Source organism: Centroberyx gerrardi, chromosome 3 (assembly GCF_048128805.1).
Source record: "Centroberyx gerrardi isolate f3 chromosome 3, fCenGer3.hap1.cur.20231027, whole genome shotgun sequence".
NCBI lineage: Eukaryota > Metazoa > Chordata > Actinopteri > Beryciformes > Berycidae > Centroberyx > Centroberyx gerrardi.
The window spans coordinates 12,583,158-12,600,601 of NC_135999.1; the positions used below are offsets into that span (position 1 = coordinate 12,583,158).

The 17,444-nt window shown below is 39.2% G+C and overlaps 1 protein-coding gene across 2 annotated transcripts; it reads right to left on the reverse strand.

Annotated features, from left to right (window-relative positions):
* Positions 1-419: 419 nt before the first annotated feature.
* On the reverse strand, positions 420-16,185 carry psip1a (PC4 and SFRS1 interacting protein 1a). 2 transcript variants are annotated; one of them, XM_071912162.2, is made up of 17 exons: positions 15,891-16,185; positions 15,318-15,407; positions 15,159-15,235; positions 14,243-14,381; positions 13,411-13,500; positions 12,910-13,020; positions 11,394-11,453; positions 10,980-11,040; positions 10,390-10,483; positions 9,951-10,134; positions 8,777-8,859; positions 8,316-8,371; positions 6,749-6,819; positions 6,281-6,382; positions 4,704-4,905; positions 2,621-2,720; positions 420-1,613 (listed from the first exon to the last, which is right to left on the reverse strand). In XM_071912162.2, the coding sequence occupies exons 2-17, from the start codon at positions 15,387-15,389 to the stop codon at positions 1,583-1,585; spliced, it is 1,533 nt and encodes a 510-aa protein (XP_071768263.2). In that variant the 5' UTR covers positions 15,390-15,407; positions 15,891-16,185; the 3' UTR covers positions 420-1,582. The 2 variants fall into 2 exon arrangements, with proteins under 2 accessions (XP_071768263.2, XP_071768271.2); XM_071912170.2 differs by lacking the exon at positions 12,910-13,020.
* Positions 16,186-17,444: the final 1,259 nt, after the last annotated feature.

Here is a 17,444-nt window from a genome sequence, read left to right on the forward strand (position 1 = left end):
AACAGTGCAATGAACAGTCTCAGTAGTTGGAACCAAGCCTGCTTCGGGTGTTGTAAAACACATTTTCAGTGCTCATTACTAGGCTGTGGATTTATGATTTTATTCTTGCCTTCTCTCGCTCATATTTTGTATGTGAAGATTGTCCAAAATTTCCATCTTCAATTTTTGAGCTCCACCTCCTTCAACTGATGCTGTAAGCTGCCTGTTGTGGCAAGAATTCTACCAGGATTCTGAGTAGCTGATGGGCAAAATCTAGATCTTGGGTATGTTGTTCCCTTAGGCCTACACAAACAGGACCTATACTCAATTCATGAAAGCTTTTATGTTTGCTGGTCTAAACATCCAGTGTCAGGTGGGCCTTTCATCGCAAAAAAAAAAAAATCTTCTGGCACATGGAAAGTGATATGTTTTATGTTGCTGGCAGCAGGTACAACTGTTTATTTGGAATAAATAGAAGAACTGGGTAGTTAGCATGACCAGCAATAGCCACTACAGCTGAACAGGCAAAGAAAGGACCTACAGACACTCAAACCTCATCAACAGAAATCCAAGGAAAAAGACACTGATTGTGAAGTGATCTCTGATAAGTGCAGTGCAGAAACACCACAGCAATGAGCGCTTATCACCAAGATGCTGCTAAAATCTAAAAGAAAGAAAACCTGGATCTGGATCTCACATGGATTTGCTATGCAAGCTATGTAAACAATGCTGCCATAAAAAAAAGAATGACCTACAAACTATTGCTTTATTAACAGATGCTGAAACAGGTCTTCAGACAGGCACAAAAATACTCTTATTTACATCTATGTTAGAAAAAAAAAAAAAGTTTAAAACAGACACTTTAACATGGTTGAATAAAGCATTTTCTTGGCAAAAGAAACTTTGGCAAACTTAAGTAGAATTTCTTTTCTGTGCACCTGAAATGAATCTACAGAATGTATTTTAGAGGGAGTAAATGTTCCCACTATCAGAAATAATAATGGTACTCTGAACTACAACTAATCCTCCCTACCTCAGGTAATCTGTAATTTGAATTTAGATTTGACTGGACTACAGATTATTCAAATGTCAAAAACCTAATGTTCAAATACGGTACATAGTTGACAGAGTACAATCAAATACAATCTGCTCCAAATGAGAACTGGGACTGAATGATACTTCGCAGATACATTTCTGTGCTTTACGTGATGTGACTGAGTTGGCATGGTCCAATACAACAAAATGAACAGCCTAATTGAAAATACAAAACTCACTCTAGTCTGTCACTGTGAGCATGCTCAAACGGAGATATTTTAAGTACATATTGTCAGTAAGGCAAAGAAGACACTTGAAGTTAAAAAAATAAAAATAAAATGGAAGTCTTCATCATGGGGCTTGACGTGTTTGATGTATTGCAACCTTTGAGTGCGAACAGACCGCACTGTGACAAACTGGCAAAACTGGTGACCTGTAGGCATCACCAGGCCTCTAATGAGCCTAACAGAGTGGAACTGGACAGGAGACGCCAGTTGGTGAGCCCAGTTTGGACAAGATCCTCTGAGCACAGCAGCAAATCACTTCTGTTCAGGTGTGCGTGGCGGACTCAGGTGGACTCTTCCTGAGCTTTTGGGGCACTGCAGTAAAAAAAAAAGAAAAGAAACATCAGTTTGCACGGTTAAATCATTTTAATAGAGCACTGTAAAAATTATATTTTCCAGTCTGATCAAATTTAGTTAAAATGCTTTTAATAAACAGAAAGTGCTTGCAGAGAACAGACAAAGCTATGGATAACAAGATCATCTATTTTGATTAAAAAAAATATATATATATATATTTTATTTTCGAACTTCACTATGGGAAAGCTGTGTTCCTCAAACGTGCTACAGGCAGTGTCCGAAATTAACTTTTTGGCTAAACTAAAAAAAAGTTACCTGTCAAGAATATTTTTTAGCGGCCAAAATAGTGAATATACATTTTTCATTCAATACAATTTCCAAATCGCAGAGGCTGCAATTAATTGCTTAAGAAAGGCGGGGTCCAAAATGGATTTCTGAACAAGGTATTTTTAGTGCTTTGGTCCATCTTTGGTCCATGAATCAAGTAAAATATTGGTGAAAACCTTTCATCATACGCAAACTCAGTAAATCCTGCACACTGACATCCATTTTTTTTTTTTTTTTTTTTACAAAATTAATTTTCTTTAAACAATTTTAAAGTTCTAAAAAATGTATGACAAGGAAAACGCGATTCAATTTTTTGTTAATCAGGAGCCAATCGGAAGCCTGTTTGTTACAGAGCCATTATTTTGCTTTCATTTGATTGGATCACGTTTATAAATGTATGGCGGTCAGCACGGACAGGGAGTTGTAGATCAGACAAAGACCAAAGACTGTATATAACCAAGGCATTCAAATGTTACAATCTCAAAAAGGTACCGGCCCGTGTGGTGGGTGACCCTTACTGATTGCCAAAGAAACTGTACCATCATTTGGCACTTGGCGGGTGATAATTTTCAACCCCGGTTACAGTCTGTACCAGTAGTTCAGAATGTAGGACAGGCTTCCCGCTGGATTTCATGTTCATCTGTTAATCCCTGTTGAGGCTCTCCAGAGAGAATCCTCTGCATGTACGAGTCCATTACCTGCGATTCTCTCCTGCCGAGGCCTCCTCAAGAAGCTTCTCTCTTTCTATCTCCTGCTTCTTATCGTCAGGGTTGAAATCACCATTTGTCATCTTGTTGTCTTTCAGCGGCGCACAGAGAAACATACAGACACAGACAGGATGTTAGCAGGCGACGTAAGCCACCTCAAAGCGGAGAATTCACAGGGGCATGTGATGACACATGCCTAGCTCCAGACCTTACGCAGATAAATGTGATTTTCCATCTATTTGACATGCCTTGCTCTACAATGGGACCTTTCACAGAGACGGCCATCTTGGTGGAAATACAGTAGGTCAATGACGAAAAGTGTGAGTCAGTAAATGAAGGATGTGGTCCAAGACTCCTGATTATGCTAACTATGCGTCTACTGACGATGCCAACCACAGAGATCCTATGATATTCTGGAAAGTAGTGGAGAAAGGGTCTTAAGGACAATGCCTCAGTGTATCCTTTCAAGTAGGTTTCTGTATGTGACTCAACTGATCAAAATTGATTAAAATTAATCAGAAGACGTGCATCCTGGCATGATTTTACAGCTTGACCTATCCATCTCTCACACTGTTGTAACCCTGCCACTTACTGTAATACTACCAGTTGTTTCAAAATTGTGCACATCAAAGGAAAGGTTTTTTAGTTTTGCCACTTCCTCTACATGTTTTGAATATTTACACTTCTTATACAAAATCAACATCTAGTAGATTGTATTGTAATTTAAATTATTTCAACAACCAGGAACTCAGACAACCTAAATCTGTTGTATGAGTATACAACAGGGCCCATTCTTATTCAGATTTCTAATAATTCATAGTGCAAAAAAATGCAGATCCATCCTGCCGATGGATCTGCTCAACAATCGCACTTTCCCCCCTGACAGAGTTGCCTTACTCCACAAAGGTTGCCAAATTCCTTCTTCCTAAGCCTCTTTGCCCCATAATATCCCTATGTCTGAGTGCTGACTGTGCATACTGATATATCAAGCACTTCCATTATGTGTGACCAATCACAACCTTTGAATGCGCACTGCGCACCCATGTGACTAAAACAACAGTTCTCTCTTTCCCAGCTTCGGTGGGAAAGAGAGAGAAACCGTGAATAGACAATCTTTGGTAAAACGTGGCAACGAGCAAAGTGGAAAAGAATGGATAGGCCCAATGTTAGAGAGGAAAATCCCTCTCCTAGCTGCTGCTACTTTGAGAAATACTGCACTGAAAAAAGTGGACAAGTGAAAATATGTGTTATTGTGCATTATTATTATTATATTTGCCATTATTGTGCAGCCCTAATATGAATGTTAATATGAGTGATTGTCTGTGTTATCCCTGTGATAGACTGGCGACCTGTCCAGGATGTGTCCCTGTGTCATGCCAAAAGTATGCTGGGATTGAACTGGTAGTCTTGACCCCTCTATACCCTCAATGCCTTTAGCTCCTGAATTTGCTCCTTGACATTAAGTTGCATCATACCACATTCCTTAGCTTTTGGCAGACTTTTCTAGTACTGTTGCTTCCTCATCTATGTAGAACCTTGTGTTTGCCTGTTTCTGCATATAGATGCTCCTCAATTTACTTGGCTTAACCTTTATCATAGCCCCAATTTACATGTACTTACATGCACAACTTATCCAAGTGCCTAACACTGTATATCACCTGAGATTTTGCAAGGAGATAAGCATTAAGTAAAAAACAATGTAGTTTGCGGCATCAAGAGCAAGGTAGACATTGCAGCTGAGTGAGAGACACATGCCCATAGCTTACTGAACAATTCATATTTGTACACACTAAATGTTTGCCTGCATGTGTGTGGTCCAGCCCAAGGCAGCACGGACATACTGAATTTATCAACTTTGCCTATATGTTCTCACTTGCATATTTTTTCCTGTTCAGTGAATTTGTAGTGGCCATTTAGGCATTATTCTTTGATTTGGTCCATGATCAATTATACATCATCCATCTAAAACAAACATTTCACAGCAAATACATTTATGAACTATTTCACTTTTATGTGTACTGAGAAAAAATTTAAAGTCAGGAAAAAAACAGTCAAATGAATCGTTGTCCGGTACCTGAGTTGTGTTCCCTGGCTTGTTCAGCTCTCTTCAGTGCACCTTTCTTGGCCTCCTCATGCTGCCTTTGTTCAGCGATAGACTTGTTGAGCACTTGGCTGAGCACCGAGTCACCCTCCCCCACCAGGAACATACTCTTAAACTTGTTATACAACATGGTGGCCTTGTCCATGATGTCCTGGCTGGCCTTGAATCTGCGGATCTAGAACGCACAGGCATAAAATCATGCATCAGCGCACAACAAGCTCATGCAGACACAGAAGCATGGCTACATACACACATAGCCAGGAATACTTGGGATGTAACAATTTATCTGGTTTATCATATGGCAAACACCAAGGGACACCTTATTTGAGAGTGTGTACCATCCATTTAGTCCAGCAGTTACTTTCCTCTCTGTGCCCAATGAAGGATTGCATGTCAACTCTTGCTGTCAAGTCAGTACGATCAAGGATTTTTCATCTTATGCCTAGTTGAACAATGAGTCATTTTTCATTTGCACTATTGTTATAACTTCAAGATGGAAGCCACCGCCAAATCTGTGTTAAACAAAATTTTGAATTAAGAGTCAAAACTAAGCATACTGTAAACAAAAAAAAAAAGTTAAAACACTGAAATGTTTTCAGTGTTGAAACTAGGATAAATTATTATGTACCTAAATATAATAGTAATATTATGCATCATGCCACATCGAATTGCACATAAAACTGATTCCCAGTTTTGACAGGCTGAATCAAATTCTATATAAATGCTTGAGTGTATCTCTTACAGGGCATTATTCATAAAATACAACAGTGGCTGCATTCCGTTACACATAAAATGCAGGTTAATTAGAACCAAATCATCAATTTACAGTGTTAGTGATTGCTGTGACGATCAGATTACAGAAAGACAAAGTTGTTGCCTGCCGGATAACATCGTTTAGAGGTGGGAAATTTATGTGTTCTTCAAGAAACTGATAACGACCAAAGGCCCTTTGACACGCATGTAACAATAACTGTAGAAACATTTAAACAGTTCTATTCCAAAACATACAAACATATATATGTATATATATAAATCTTTTTGAAAATAATCATTGCCAGAAGTATATCTTTCAGTATCTTTGAAATATAGAGGATTCAGTTTGTAAAATTAATCATTTTGTTAGCCAAAGACTAAAGTAACCTTCAAAAAAGGACCACCAGGAGTCACTTTTCCCCCTAATTTTGGAACAAAAATTTTAATTTCTAAAATGAAACATTTTCATATTTAACATTCCAGAAATAGCAGTCACATTCTGTATTCTGTCTGACTAAAACGTCAGAGAGGTTTTTTCATAAATTCAAAGCACAGTGTGCTTTTATAAATTGCATGTGACAGAGCAAGTAGGGTGGTTGCACTGGAAGAAAAAAAAAAAAACCCTCTAAATGGTGAAACTGTCTCTGTAATCGATGTTAATGAATTAGAAAACATTCCTCTGTGACGTCTCTCTCCCTTAACACCACACTAACCCTGCCAGTGAGTCTTAGGAACCACCCCTAGTGCATTTCAGTGTTCTTCACTTTGAAACATAATCTTATGTTTAGTGAGTCTACCTTTTTGAGCGTGGCAATGAGTTCGCTGTGTTTCTGCAGGTGCTGGGTAGTGACCTGAAGGGTCCCGATCTCATCCAAAGCCTCCAAGCACTTCTTCACATCCTAGTGAGGTGAGATGAAGAAGGGACAATTGACAATTGAGCAACGCTGGAGAAATGTAACTGTTTCCTGAAACATTATATTTTTGTTTGTTGTCCTTTTTCTAAGTAACTTCAGTGAACAAAACTAAATTTCTCTTTAGGGTAGCTTCACTGTTCAACTTTTCCAATGTGAAGTAACTGGTAGCTTGTAAAATTATTCTTTCAAAGTAACTTCCCAACACTGACAACGCCCCTATTCTTTGATTTATTATAACCAGAGGGGTTCACAATGCTAGACATTGTTAGCTGTCATTTAAGTGATGTAAGAGTTGCTCTGCAAATATTGGATTAGTATATCCGTCTCTAAATTAAACATACTGACTCTTACAGGGTTGTCAATTTTCAGTGAAATTTTGATTTCACTGTGCAGCCTCTGGAGTTTCAAGTCGGCTGAGATTTCTGTGGAAAAGAAAGAGAAAAGTCAAAATTTTGATGGAAAACAATTTAGTTGCCATTAATATGGAAAACATACTGTAGCTACCATTTTCAATAGACATTTACCGAATAAACGTGTTTAGGATAATTTGATCATTCACCAGAACTTGGACATGCAACACATTTTTACACTTGTGTTGTAGATTTCTTTTTAATTGGCAGCAGCAGCATGTTACCATTTGTTGGCAAAGCTAGTTCAAACCATTGAGGAACTAAATTCAAGACACTCCAAATAATATTCTATTGCTAACACTTAACCGTTATTACAATGTAAAAATGGAGGAATAAATTGAAGGGTTGATTATGAAAATGTTGAAGCTTAACAAAGAGTCAAATGGGCTTCATGTATAGTCTTGATACCATAATTTAAAGAATTGATATATGCCACATCTGTCTTGGACAGTTCAATGTTTGTAAGAGTGGACTCAACTCAACCAAAAGACAGAAACCACAGAAGCAGGACTCTAATGTGTGACACCACCAACACACACAGCCTGTAGCTGCTCCGCTGAGTGCGTAGGCTCATAATTTTTAGTTGGAAGTCACACCAACATGATGTCACTACCGTAATAACTAGGGTTGGAACCAGTGGTCGGACAAAACAACTATGTGTTTTGGATCCGTAATGGAAAATCTCTGACGATCATCTGATCATTTTGAGGTATTGCGCTGTATTTGGAAAACTATGGCTGTTTTCACTGGAAAGGCCTTATGATCAAAGTGCCTTACATAACACACAGGCATACATTCACAAACAAAACCCACAAGGAGCGGCCCACATCTTCTTAAGTGTGCGGCCGTCACAGTGCAGATTTTTGAAATGTCAACAATTTCAAAAAGTTTTTGTTGCCAGTCAACAGACTGCCTTATAGCGCAATATGTTGAAAATAACTTTAGTCACAGTGAATGCTGCCGTTTTGCTTCCCCAAACAAATGACACAGGCTTAATAATGTAAGTTAACTGTAACAGAGGACAAAACACACAAGTGGACCCAGTCAAAAAATAAAACAAAAAAAAACCTCCATGTCTGCTGCATTGGGCTACTCTGTAGTTATTTGTAGGTTCTCATTAACATTGATGGCATGGCCTGCATAATGTGACGTTGGAAGCTTACAGCATGGAGAGATAATTAGTATGTGACTTGTTGATTGTTTTCTAGACAACATAATGTGTTCGATAGTCCCCGTATCTGACAGCTGTCTTTTAATTAAGTTCTGTTTTTACTTTTTTCGTATTCAGTTCAACTGAACTGTACAGCTGAAGTTTATCTTAGCATCATTTTTAGATGTAAATGTCTATAACAGGCAGAGGAGGCTTTTAAGAATTTCTGTTTGAACTTGTCATTTGCTTCAGAATGGTACCATGTAAACGTGCGAGCCTTGAAAATTCAGGTATTTTTCATGGTTTCGAGACTCTGTACAAACCCTTTTCATTCTAAAATGTGAGATCTTGTGCTCACCTTTTTTCTTGTCTCCTTTCCTCTCTTCACCTTTCTTCCCATCATCTTTGTTTTGTCTGCAAGAAACAAAAAAAAAACCCTATCTATCTTTGTCCTGACGGGTTGGATACATCTCAGTGTCATAACATGCCAGACAGTGTTCATATTGAATGCCTTCCATAGCTGCTTGACTGTTACTCTTGACAAACAGAAACCAGGGGAACTTGGAGCCTAGGTTTGGGTAACAGCTTCCATACCAAAAAGCACTTTAATATTTAGAAATGGCAGAATAAAATTATGTCTTGTAAGCTTTCAGAAGGCACTGACATTGGCTGGCATGTTCCTGATGTTTCTATGCAAGTATAAAAGTAAATCTCAAAGTACTTTTATACTATGCAAGTAAATCCCAAATGGTGATAAATGGTTTTCAATGTTGAATGGGCAGTGTGTGTGTGTGTGTGTGCGTGTGTGTGTATACTTACTCTCTCAATTCATCTACTTTCCGCCGCCGCACATCTTTCTCAGTTTCCATTGAGTTGTTCTGTCTCTTTCGGCCCTTGTTTTTCTGCTCATTGCAAAAGATTAAAGAAAATCGAAAACATGTACATGAAAGCATACTGCACATGAATCAATAATGAAATCATTCAACATGAATTCAGCTCTACATACAGACTCTACAGAAATTTTGTTATCCCACTCTTCACACAAAATATACAGCATTTCAACATACTTTGACATCATTACCTGGTGAAATATAAAAGGCAAACTGTTCAGACAGGCTGTACCAAGAATGGCATCTCAGATTATCCATCTACCCACGAGGCAAAAAAAGTAACTCTTGCCATATGGCAACGCCATGTTGTAAATGCAGGGTATCTGTAGCTTTCAGACAGCAAATTTAAGACTTTTTAAGGCTACCTGGAACTGAACTTCAGACGAACAGGACAACCAAAATATAGAAACTAAAAGCTGGCTAAAACAGAATATTTCTGATTGAACAAAGCTATAGAAATTTCTGAAACTATAAATGGGCAGTTTGACACTAGGGAACTAATTGATTAGGGGCACACTGTTCAATTGTGTCTGTTAAAGAAAATGTGCTAAAACAAAACATATTCTGCCTCCCCATATTAGCCCCGTTCTGCCTTGCAACAATAAATATCAGAAATTGTAAACCCTCCCCAAAAAATGTCAATACCACCATCTGATTAAATTACATTATTCTTAATTTAAATGATTGTGTCATCTGAATCTGTCATTCTTGGTCAAAAAAATAAGACCTCTGAGAACTGCATTCAATACTTTTTAAGGGCTTAAAGGATAAGGCTGGGTTTTTTTTAATACATTTCTTACCATCAACAAATCCTATGAAAATAACAAAATCAACAATGCGTTTGCTCTACTCCCGTTACTTTCTGACTTCCCACGTACCGTTTTTAGCCGTCAACCCGGAAGTCATTGGCTCCAATCGTAAGCTAAAAACCTTGAAAGTTTAAATTTTAAAAATTGCTAACTGTTACCACGAAAAGTCAGACTGTTGTAGTTATTACCAAATCAAATTCAAATGGGAACAAATTCGCTGACCTGGTTAAGCTTGGTGTGCCACCTCCAATGACTTACTACTGAGAAGTTCAAATTTTGAGAAGTGACACTTGCCTCCTCATCCTCAGAGCCAGAGGAGCTGTCGTCCTTGGCTTGTCTCTTTCTCTTGGCTTCAGGCTCCTTCCCGTCTGCATCCTTTCCTTTGCTGTCCTCCTTCTTCTTCCTCTTCTCCTCCTCTCCACTCTTGGACTTGTCCTCTGCTGCCCTCTTTCTCTTTTTGTCCGACTCAGCAGAGTCCCTGAATAGGAAGGATAAAGAGGGTTGGGAGGCCAACAGAAGCAAAGAGTAAACACTCCTCTAATATTCTGAAAGTATAAATAATAGTAATAATGCTATTTCAATAAAGTGGCCAAAGATGGTAGCTTAAGTGTTTCTTAACATGTTAGCGACATGCAGAAGAGTCAACATAGCAAAATTGCAGAATTAGAATATAATTTAGGTGTTATTCCATTTGCATGTGTTTGTGAAAGTGCATAGATAGTCATGCGTTTACATTTCACTCCCCGAGCCTTGGGCATCCTGCTGCTGAAGTAAAAGCATCTTCTCACTTTTGGGCTTCCTGCCTCGGCGTTTAGGACCCTCTCCACCTTGTCACACGCACACACACACACACACACACACACACACACACACAAAACTGCATAAATCCAGCATGTACATATGGAGAGCTGAATGCTCGATGTTCTACCCACATTTGAAACTGCAGTAAAAACAGACGAATTTACCACTGCGGCAAACATCTTACATTTATCACTGCTGTATTGCAACATAGTTCCAATTTCCTTTAATTCTATAATGGCACTGTGTTGCAATACAGCAGTGATAAATGCAAGATGTTTGCTTGATGCTTTGATAAATAAATGTATTCTCTCATCATCAGCTCTCACCATATTAAAACATATATCCTTATCTCATATTTTCTCATCTGTCCCTCTCTCCCATTCAAACTGCACATATAGCATGTGGACACAGCATGAACTTTCTAAGAGTCGATTATTACAGTCTACTATGCCACATACTGTCCATCATGCCATGAACAACATAATAGGGATCAGCCACAGTGTCACTGGGAATATGGCCTACCTGGAGGACTAGTAGGACTGGAAGGAGCATCCTCTTTATCAGTGTCCTGGTCAGCCTCACTCTGGGAAAAAAAAGACAAAAGAAAACTTAGCTCCTTTTCATACACTTCCAATGCCATCTGTTGTTATAGCATGTCCTAAATCTTTGGGGAGCTTGTAAATAGTTTTATCTGAACACCTGAACAAAACTGACAATATATTACATTATACAATATATTTTCTGTCTTTTCGGTATCTGAATGCACCCCAGTAGTCGCTTTTATTTGCTTTGGGTTCCTGAATGGGTTCCAATTACTTTATGGTTGTTCCTTAAAGCTGATGTGCCTTTTTGTGACGTTTTCAATCAACCATTTCCACAAGTACATTTACCATCTAAGTCTCACAGAAAGTATAGTCATTAGTAAATAGGACCAACCTTTTTCTTTCTCCCTCTTTTAGGTTTAGGAACGTCTGTGGATTCCTTCTGTGCAGAGTCCTAAAATGTGACACCTTTCATGAATTTCATTACAGTCTACAACCGCCACCTTTTACTGTCTATGCAGTTCTCTTGCCGTATTTACAGTATATCGGTAAAAGGTGCAAAGTTAAGAACACAACAAATGGATCCAATAATAAGACAATACAACATATTAATTCAACATGATTCTAAGAGAAAGCAAGGTTTAAATGTCAACAAGCAGACAAACCTACACTACCAGTCAAAAGTTTGGACACAGGCATTTTTCTTTATTTTTACTATTTTTCACATTTTAGAATAATAGTAAAGACATCAAAACTACAAAATAACACAAATGGAACTATGCAGTGACCAAAAAAGTGTTAAACAAATCAAAACAATCTTATATTTTAGATCCTTTAAAATAGTCGCCCTCTGCCTTGATGGAAAGGCAAAGGCTTTGGAAAGAAATTCATACACAGGCATCAACTTCACTATTTATATTTATTTAAAAAACAAATTTCAGGCTTTTAAGCATAAGCCTTTAGATCAAAATGGCTTTAAGATAATGAAAAACATAGTACATTCAATCAGGTGTGTCCAAACTTTTGATTGGTAGTGTATGCTTTGTCCATTGATAAAAAACAATGCCCCAGGTTTTTGGATCATTAGCCCCATCTAGTGTATTATTGATGTATTACGCCCAGGACACTGTACAGTATTAAATGTACCAGCGTTTTGGTGTCTATGACTTGTTGAAATACTGCAGAGGGTGGGGGATTGTAAAAAGAAAAATATTAACCCTTCTCATCTTGAGCAAAGGTTTACATTAACATAAAGACATTAACAGAAACACAACTTACCTTTCTCCAAAGCACATAGAAAGCCATGCAAAAATAAAATAACATCAACCGATTGTATCGTGTAGTAAACAGATATTCTGCAGTTTATAGCCAACTTGGCTAGTTCAACAATAGACAGTGGCTATGCAGTGTGACCAAAATGAAAGGTAGGCAATGTAAAGCAATAACACGTGAAGTGGTCAGGGTGGCAGAATGGAAAGGAAGGACATTTGCTTTCCAATCACTCTTGTTACAAGCACACACAGGCTTCATTTGCCGAGCCTAGATAAACATTATCTAGTGCCATTTTCTGTGGGCTAGCACTAACTGAAAGTGATAAATGCTTGCCTGATATCACTTACTCTGAATTATTGTTATTATTAGCAATACAGGGACTGAACTGCTTTCTTATTCTCCTAAAAGATAAACCAAAAACATGACCCTGTTTGTAAATCACCCAGTGCCATTAACACAGTGAACCCAGACCAGGCACTCAAAGAGAGAATATCAAGCACCAACATAACGTTGTGGCCCCGCTTAGAGCCGGGTCAACCAAAAACAAACCACCAATTGAAAACCACCAAGTGCCACATGCTTTCCCCTGTTGAGAAGACCTACACCTCCTATGATATCCCATCATGCAAAGTACGTACATCCTGTTTCTGAGGACCCTGTTCAGAGACCAGAGACCCTTCCTCCTCCTCCTCCTCCTCCTCCTCCTCCTCCTCATTCTCATTCTCTTGTCCAGCCTCACTTCCTGGCACCTGAATGCACCCAAGACACAGCATAGGACGCAGTGGGGTGGGAGTTAAACGAATTATGAAAGGGAGAAAAGTTAGGGTGCATCCTTCTGTTCCATACTCTGAGCATACAGGCCTTAAAGTATGTCTATTAACAAACTCCCATCTTCTAGAAGACACTGAGAGGGACAAATATTAATTTCGTAAACTATTTCCTGCTCCGATATGCAATTCAGTGTGAAAAAGAGACATCGAGCACATTAGACAAAGATAGCAAAAGAAGAAACGAGCAGACAACACGGGTACAGACCAGTAGCATCTCAATGTAGCGGAGGCAAAATATCAAAGCGACTGAATGTTAGTTAATATGTACTTCGGATTGAGAGAGGAATCAATTGAATGGCAGAGACTTACTTTGGATTTTATCCTCTTCTCATCCACATCCTCTTCACCCTCTGGACTGCTGTCCGAATCCTTTTCAGTGAAAGATTCTGGGGGGATCGGCTTCAAACCAAAAGAACAAAATCAATGAGCAATAAGACAATAATCAGAGGTCGTTGAACCATAGTACACACTCATGATAATATCTGAGGATTGGACAGCTGTTAGGAATAGCATTAAGAATTATAGCTCACTTTATTTACATAAAATTTGGACATTTGGAATGTACAGTGAGTGTGTACTGTAGCGTTTACAGACACACATTTTCAGTTGCCGTGAGCTCAACCTTTAAACCCTATGGTAGAAGTGTTTGTCTATGTCTAATAATGGCGTATTACGATTTTGGTTTACTTTGATCCAAAGCTGTGAGAGGAACTTAACATAATTTCCACTAGGTGGCAGTGTACAAAAGATTCCTCCCTACATCCTCAGGAAATTGCATACCCGTTGCACACATGGCTGATTTTTGATGAATTTTTGAAGTTTTAAACTTTGGACGGTTGCTATATCGCCACCATCAGGAAGATTGGCCCAATATTAAAGAATGCATTGTTTTGGACAGGATTTAACTACAGTGCAAAGTAAGGCTATAGGATACAGAGCTGTTGATCAAGGATTACAAACTGGAGATGAAAGCAAGCAGAAGTCCACTGTCTACTTTATCAGCTCCCCCAACTCCCAATAAAGTTCTCAGTCTCAGCGGGGTATAACAACTTCTGAGACAAGGGCGACCCAAGCCTAAGGCCAACTGCTGGGGGATAAATATCATAAATTTACTTTGTTGGAGAGAAAGATGAGGCAGTACCTTGGGTGCAGTTAGCTCAACCTTTGGGTTGTTCTCAATCTCCCACAGCCCTTCGTTGAAGCCTTTCCTCTTGTTGGGCTTGGCGTACCTCTCTTTGTTAGGCTGGTAGGGAAATATATCTTTTGGACCAAGAAATGCACTGTTGGAAAGAAGGGTATTTTAAGGCATTTTTTTGGGGGGGGAAGCTTGTCAATTTAATACTTTCAACACCATTAAAATTACCAAAGTTTTAAATTATTCCATATACTGTGTGTTAACTGTTCACTCTATTCATCCACTACTATTTGCTGATGTCTAGTCAAGTTGTTTTAGATGGCCATCTGGCAATGTTATCGTCTTGTGAAATCATGTTGCATGTTGCATGGCAATGTAGCAAGAATAAAAGAAATGCAAGTCTGTTTTGTATGTTTTGCTTGAAAAACATTGCATGCAACTGCACACACATCTTTGCATTCAAGGCTGTGCAGTGAGCTAAATAGTTCAGTCCTCCTCTATCCTTAGTTGGTTATGACAATGTGTCTTTGCGCATGAGAGCTTGGGGCACGGTGCAGAGCTGACTGTTGCAATACTGATGGCTCCAAGTGCTAAGACTTTATATAGTAAAATATAAAATGTGAATGCAAAATATTATCAGTAACGGCAAGCTCAGAATAAAGTACCAGTTGCCCCATCTTCATGTTCAGTTTTGTTTGGCGGTATAATCATCTGTGGCTGTTTTACTTGACAATTTCACCATGGGTTAAATGTCCATGGGTATTAAGTTTGACCCACACTACTTTCTATTTGTGCTGGCCAATCAGACAACCCTAATGTTAAAACCTGTTGGTCCTATCAACTGGTTAACAGATTAGCTCATTACACTAGAGGAGGTGTTAGTCTACTGAAGGTTATGTGAGTGCAGTTAGCAGCTACTAACGTTTCATGGGTGCCAAAGAAGAAGATGGGGAACTTGATGTTGGATGGCTTCACAGCACCGTCAGGGACTTCATCAATCTGGCAGAGAGGAGGGGAAAAGGGTGTTTACTTGCAGCCAAAAACAACAACAATACATCATATTATTATGTCCAAGACTTACTCTTGCAGGCCAGTGGGGATAGCCCTTCATCTTGGCAAAGATCAGATCACCAGGTTTGAAATCTCGCGTCATGTTGAACGTTTTGGCACACTGAAAAATAAAGATAAATAGGGATATCCGTTGACATCATTGTTGTTAATGATTCACCAAACAGCATCCATCCATGCATGCATGAAAAAGGGTTCACACATTCACTGGGTGCATGTGTCCCTCCCCCTAACAATTACCAAAATCATTCAGAGTCAACAGTTCATTCAAACGTGACAGTCATGTTCAGTATGGCAGAAGTAAAATGTATTCAGTTATACACATTCACACGATGTATACAAGGTAACCTCTTTGACGCCTGCCACTTAACTAAAAGTTAGTTAACGAACAAGAGCAAGGTGCAAGCAAGGCAGCGTCAACATCTTATCAACATTAGTGGAACACACAGCACACATGCTAACTAGCTGGTAGCTGCCCTATGCTATCTAAATGAAAACAGTTCCTTTCATTGACGTCCAGTTGCAAGTGTGTGCAGACTTACAACACGCCCGACTAATTTTTATTTTATATCGAGAATACGTTTACCTGAAAAAGACAGCGCTCTCTTCCCGTGGAGTCCGCACGTTTTCCGCTCCCGCGCAGCACGGCGACAGACTATACCATAACACGACAGGCCGGGGGGGGCGTCTGTTTTCGTTACATTTCTTGCAAAACAAACTCTTAATATTAACTATCTCTGTTGTTTTTGGTTGAGCGATTCCAAAGGTCGGACTGTACCGTGTAGGGAACACGGAGTGCTTGTTAAACGATAGCCTGATCGATTCCAGGGACTCTATGAGGAAACTACCCCGAGTTGGATTTTATAGGCGTAACATATCTGCGCAAGTAACGGAGTTGAGGGTCTCGCATGGTACCAAAGCTCGTCTATTCAGAATATAAAACCACAATGCCGAACTTCCGCTCTGCAAAAGTGGGCGTCGCCTTTCACGCATGCGCTCTCACTCTCAGATTTGCTTCATAGTGACGTTACCATGGCGACGGATCAGGTACAGACTTAAATTATTTCTCAAAAACACTCATCGCAAGATTTTAGCTCTGTATGCCAACAGCACTATGTTTGTGTGTGATGTGGTCCAAATAAACTTTAGCTGTTTTAGCGGGAGATAACAGTAAACCATATCTGGTAACTTTTCCATTAACGCCAACACATTATTGAAAGCACGTTGGTGGTACCCGGAAATAGGAGCAGAGTGGGAGCTCTGTTATTCTTCCTCTCTCCTTCCTGGCACTGATGCTGAAGCAGCAGTGCGGGCAGACCATGGGACAGACAGCAGTCACTCTGATGTAGGGCCCACCGATCAATTGTAATCGCACTATCTAGGTCTAGATTTATTTGGTTTGTTGTGATTTTTGAGTGCCAGGCCAACCCACATGCCTCACATCCCTTTGTCTTGCTTGTTCAATGAGTTTTCACACATGGATCTCTGACCATGGTCCAAAATTTGAATTAGCCTAACTATGTTTGTGAATGGCAACAATTAGGCTAATAGCCTGCGATATACCTGCTCTGAGAGTAAACGTTTTCTTGTCTCTCGGCTAATGAGTGCAAGGTTTCTTCATCACTTACAAAATGTGGACATCTGTCGGAAAAGTCTTGCACTTCCTTGACGCCTCAGGGTGCTATCTCTGTATTTGGTTGGCATTTAGTGTCCTCTGGTGGTTATATCGTACCTAACAGGCTACAGTCACTTGAATCTAATAACACTAGCGATGGATTGCTCTCCTGCCATGTTTGCTTCATATAGTCAGCAGCAGAGGTATTTTTTTTTTTTTGCTGTTCATCATTTTAATAGGCTTTCACATGGAGTCTATTATAAACACCCATTCAAAATCTCACACTGGTATTTTAGCTCATATTCATTTTAACTTTGATTTCATAACAACATGCATGTGTAATCAATGAGCTAACAACAAAAAATAAAACTCTCTCACTGTCTGTGTACTTATGCAATTAACTGTATCTGTAATAACTCTTTTCACTGTAGACTAAGCACATTGCCATTGAGAGCAAAAATTACTTCTGACATCCTGTAAGTCAACTACCAATACTACAGATGATGGAAGTATATGAAGGTGACC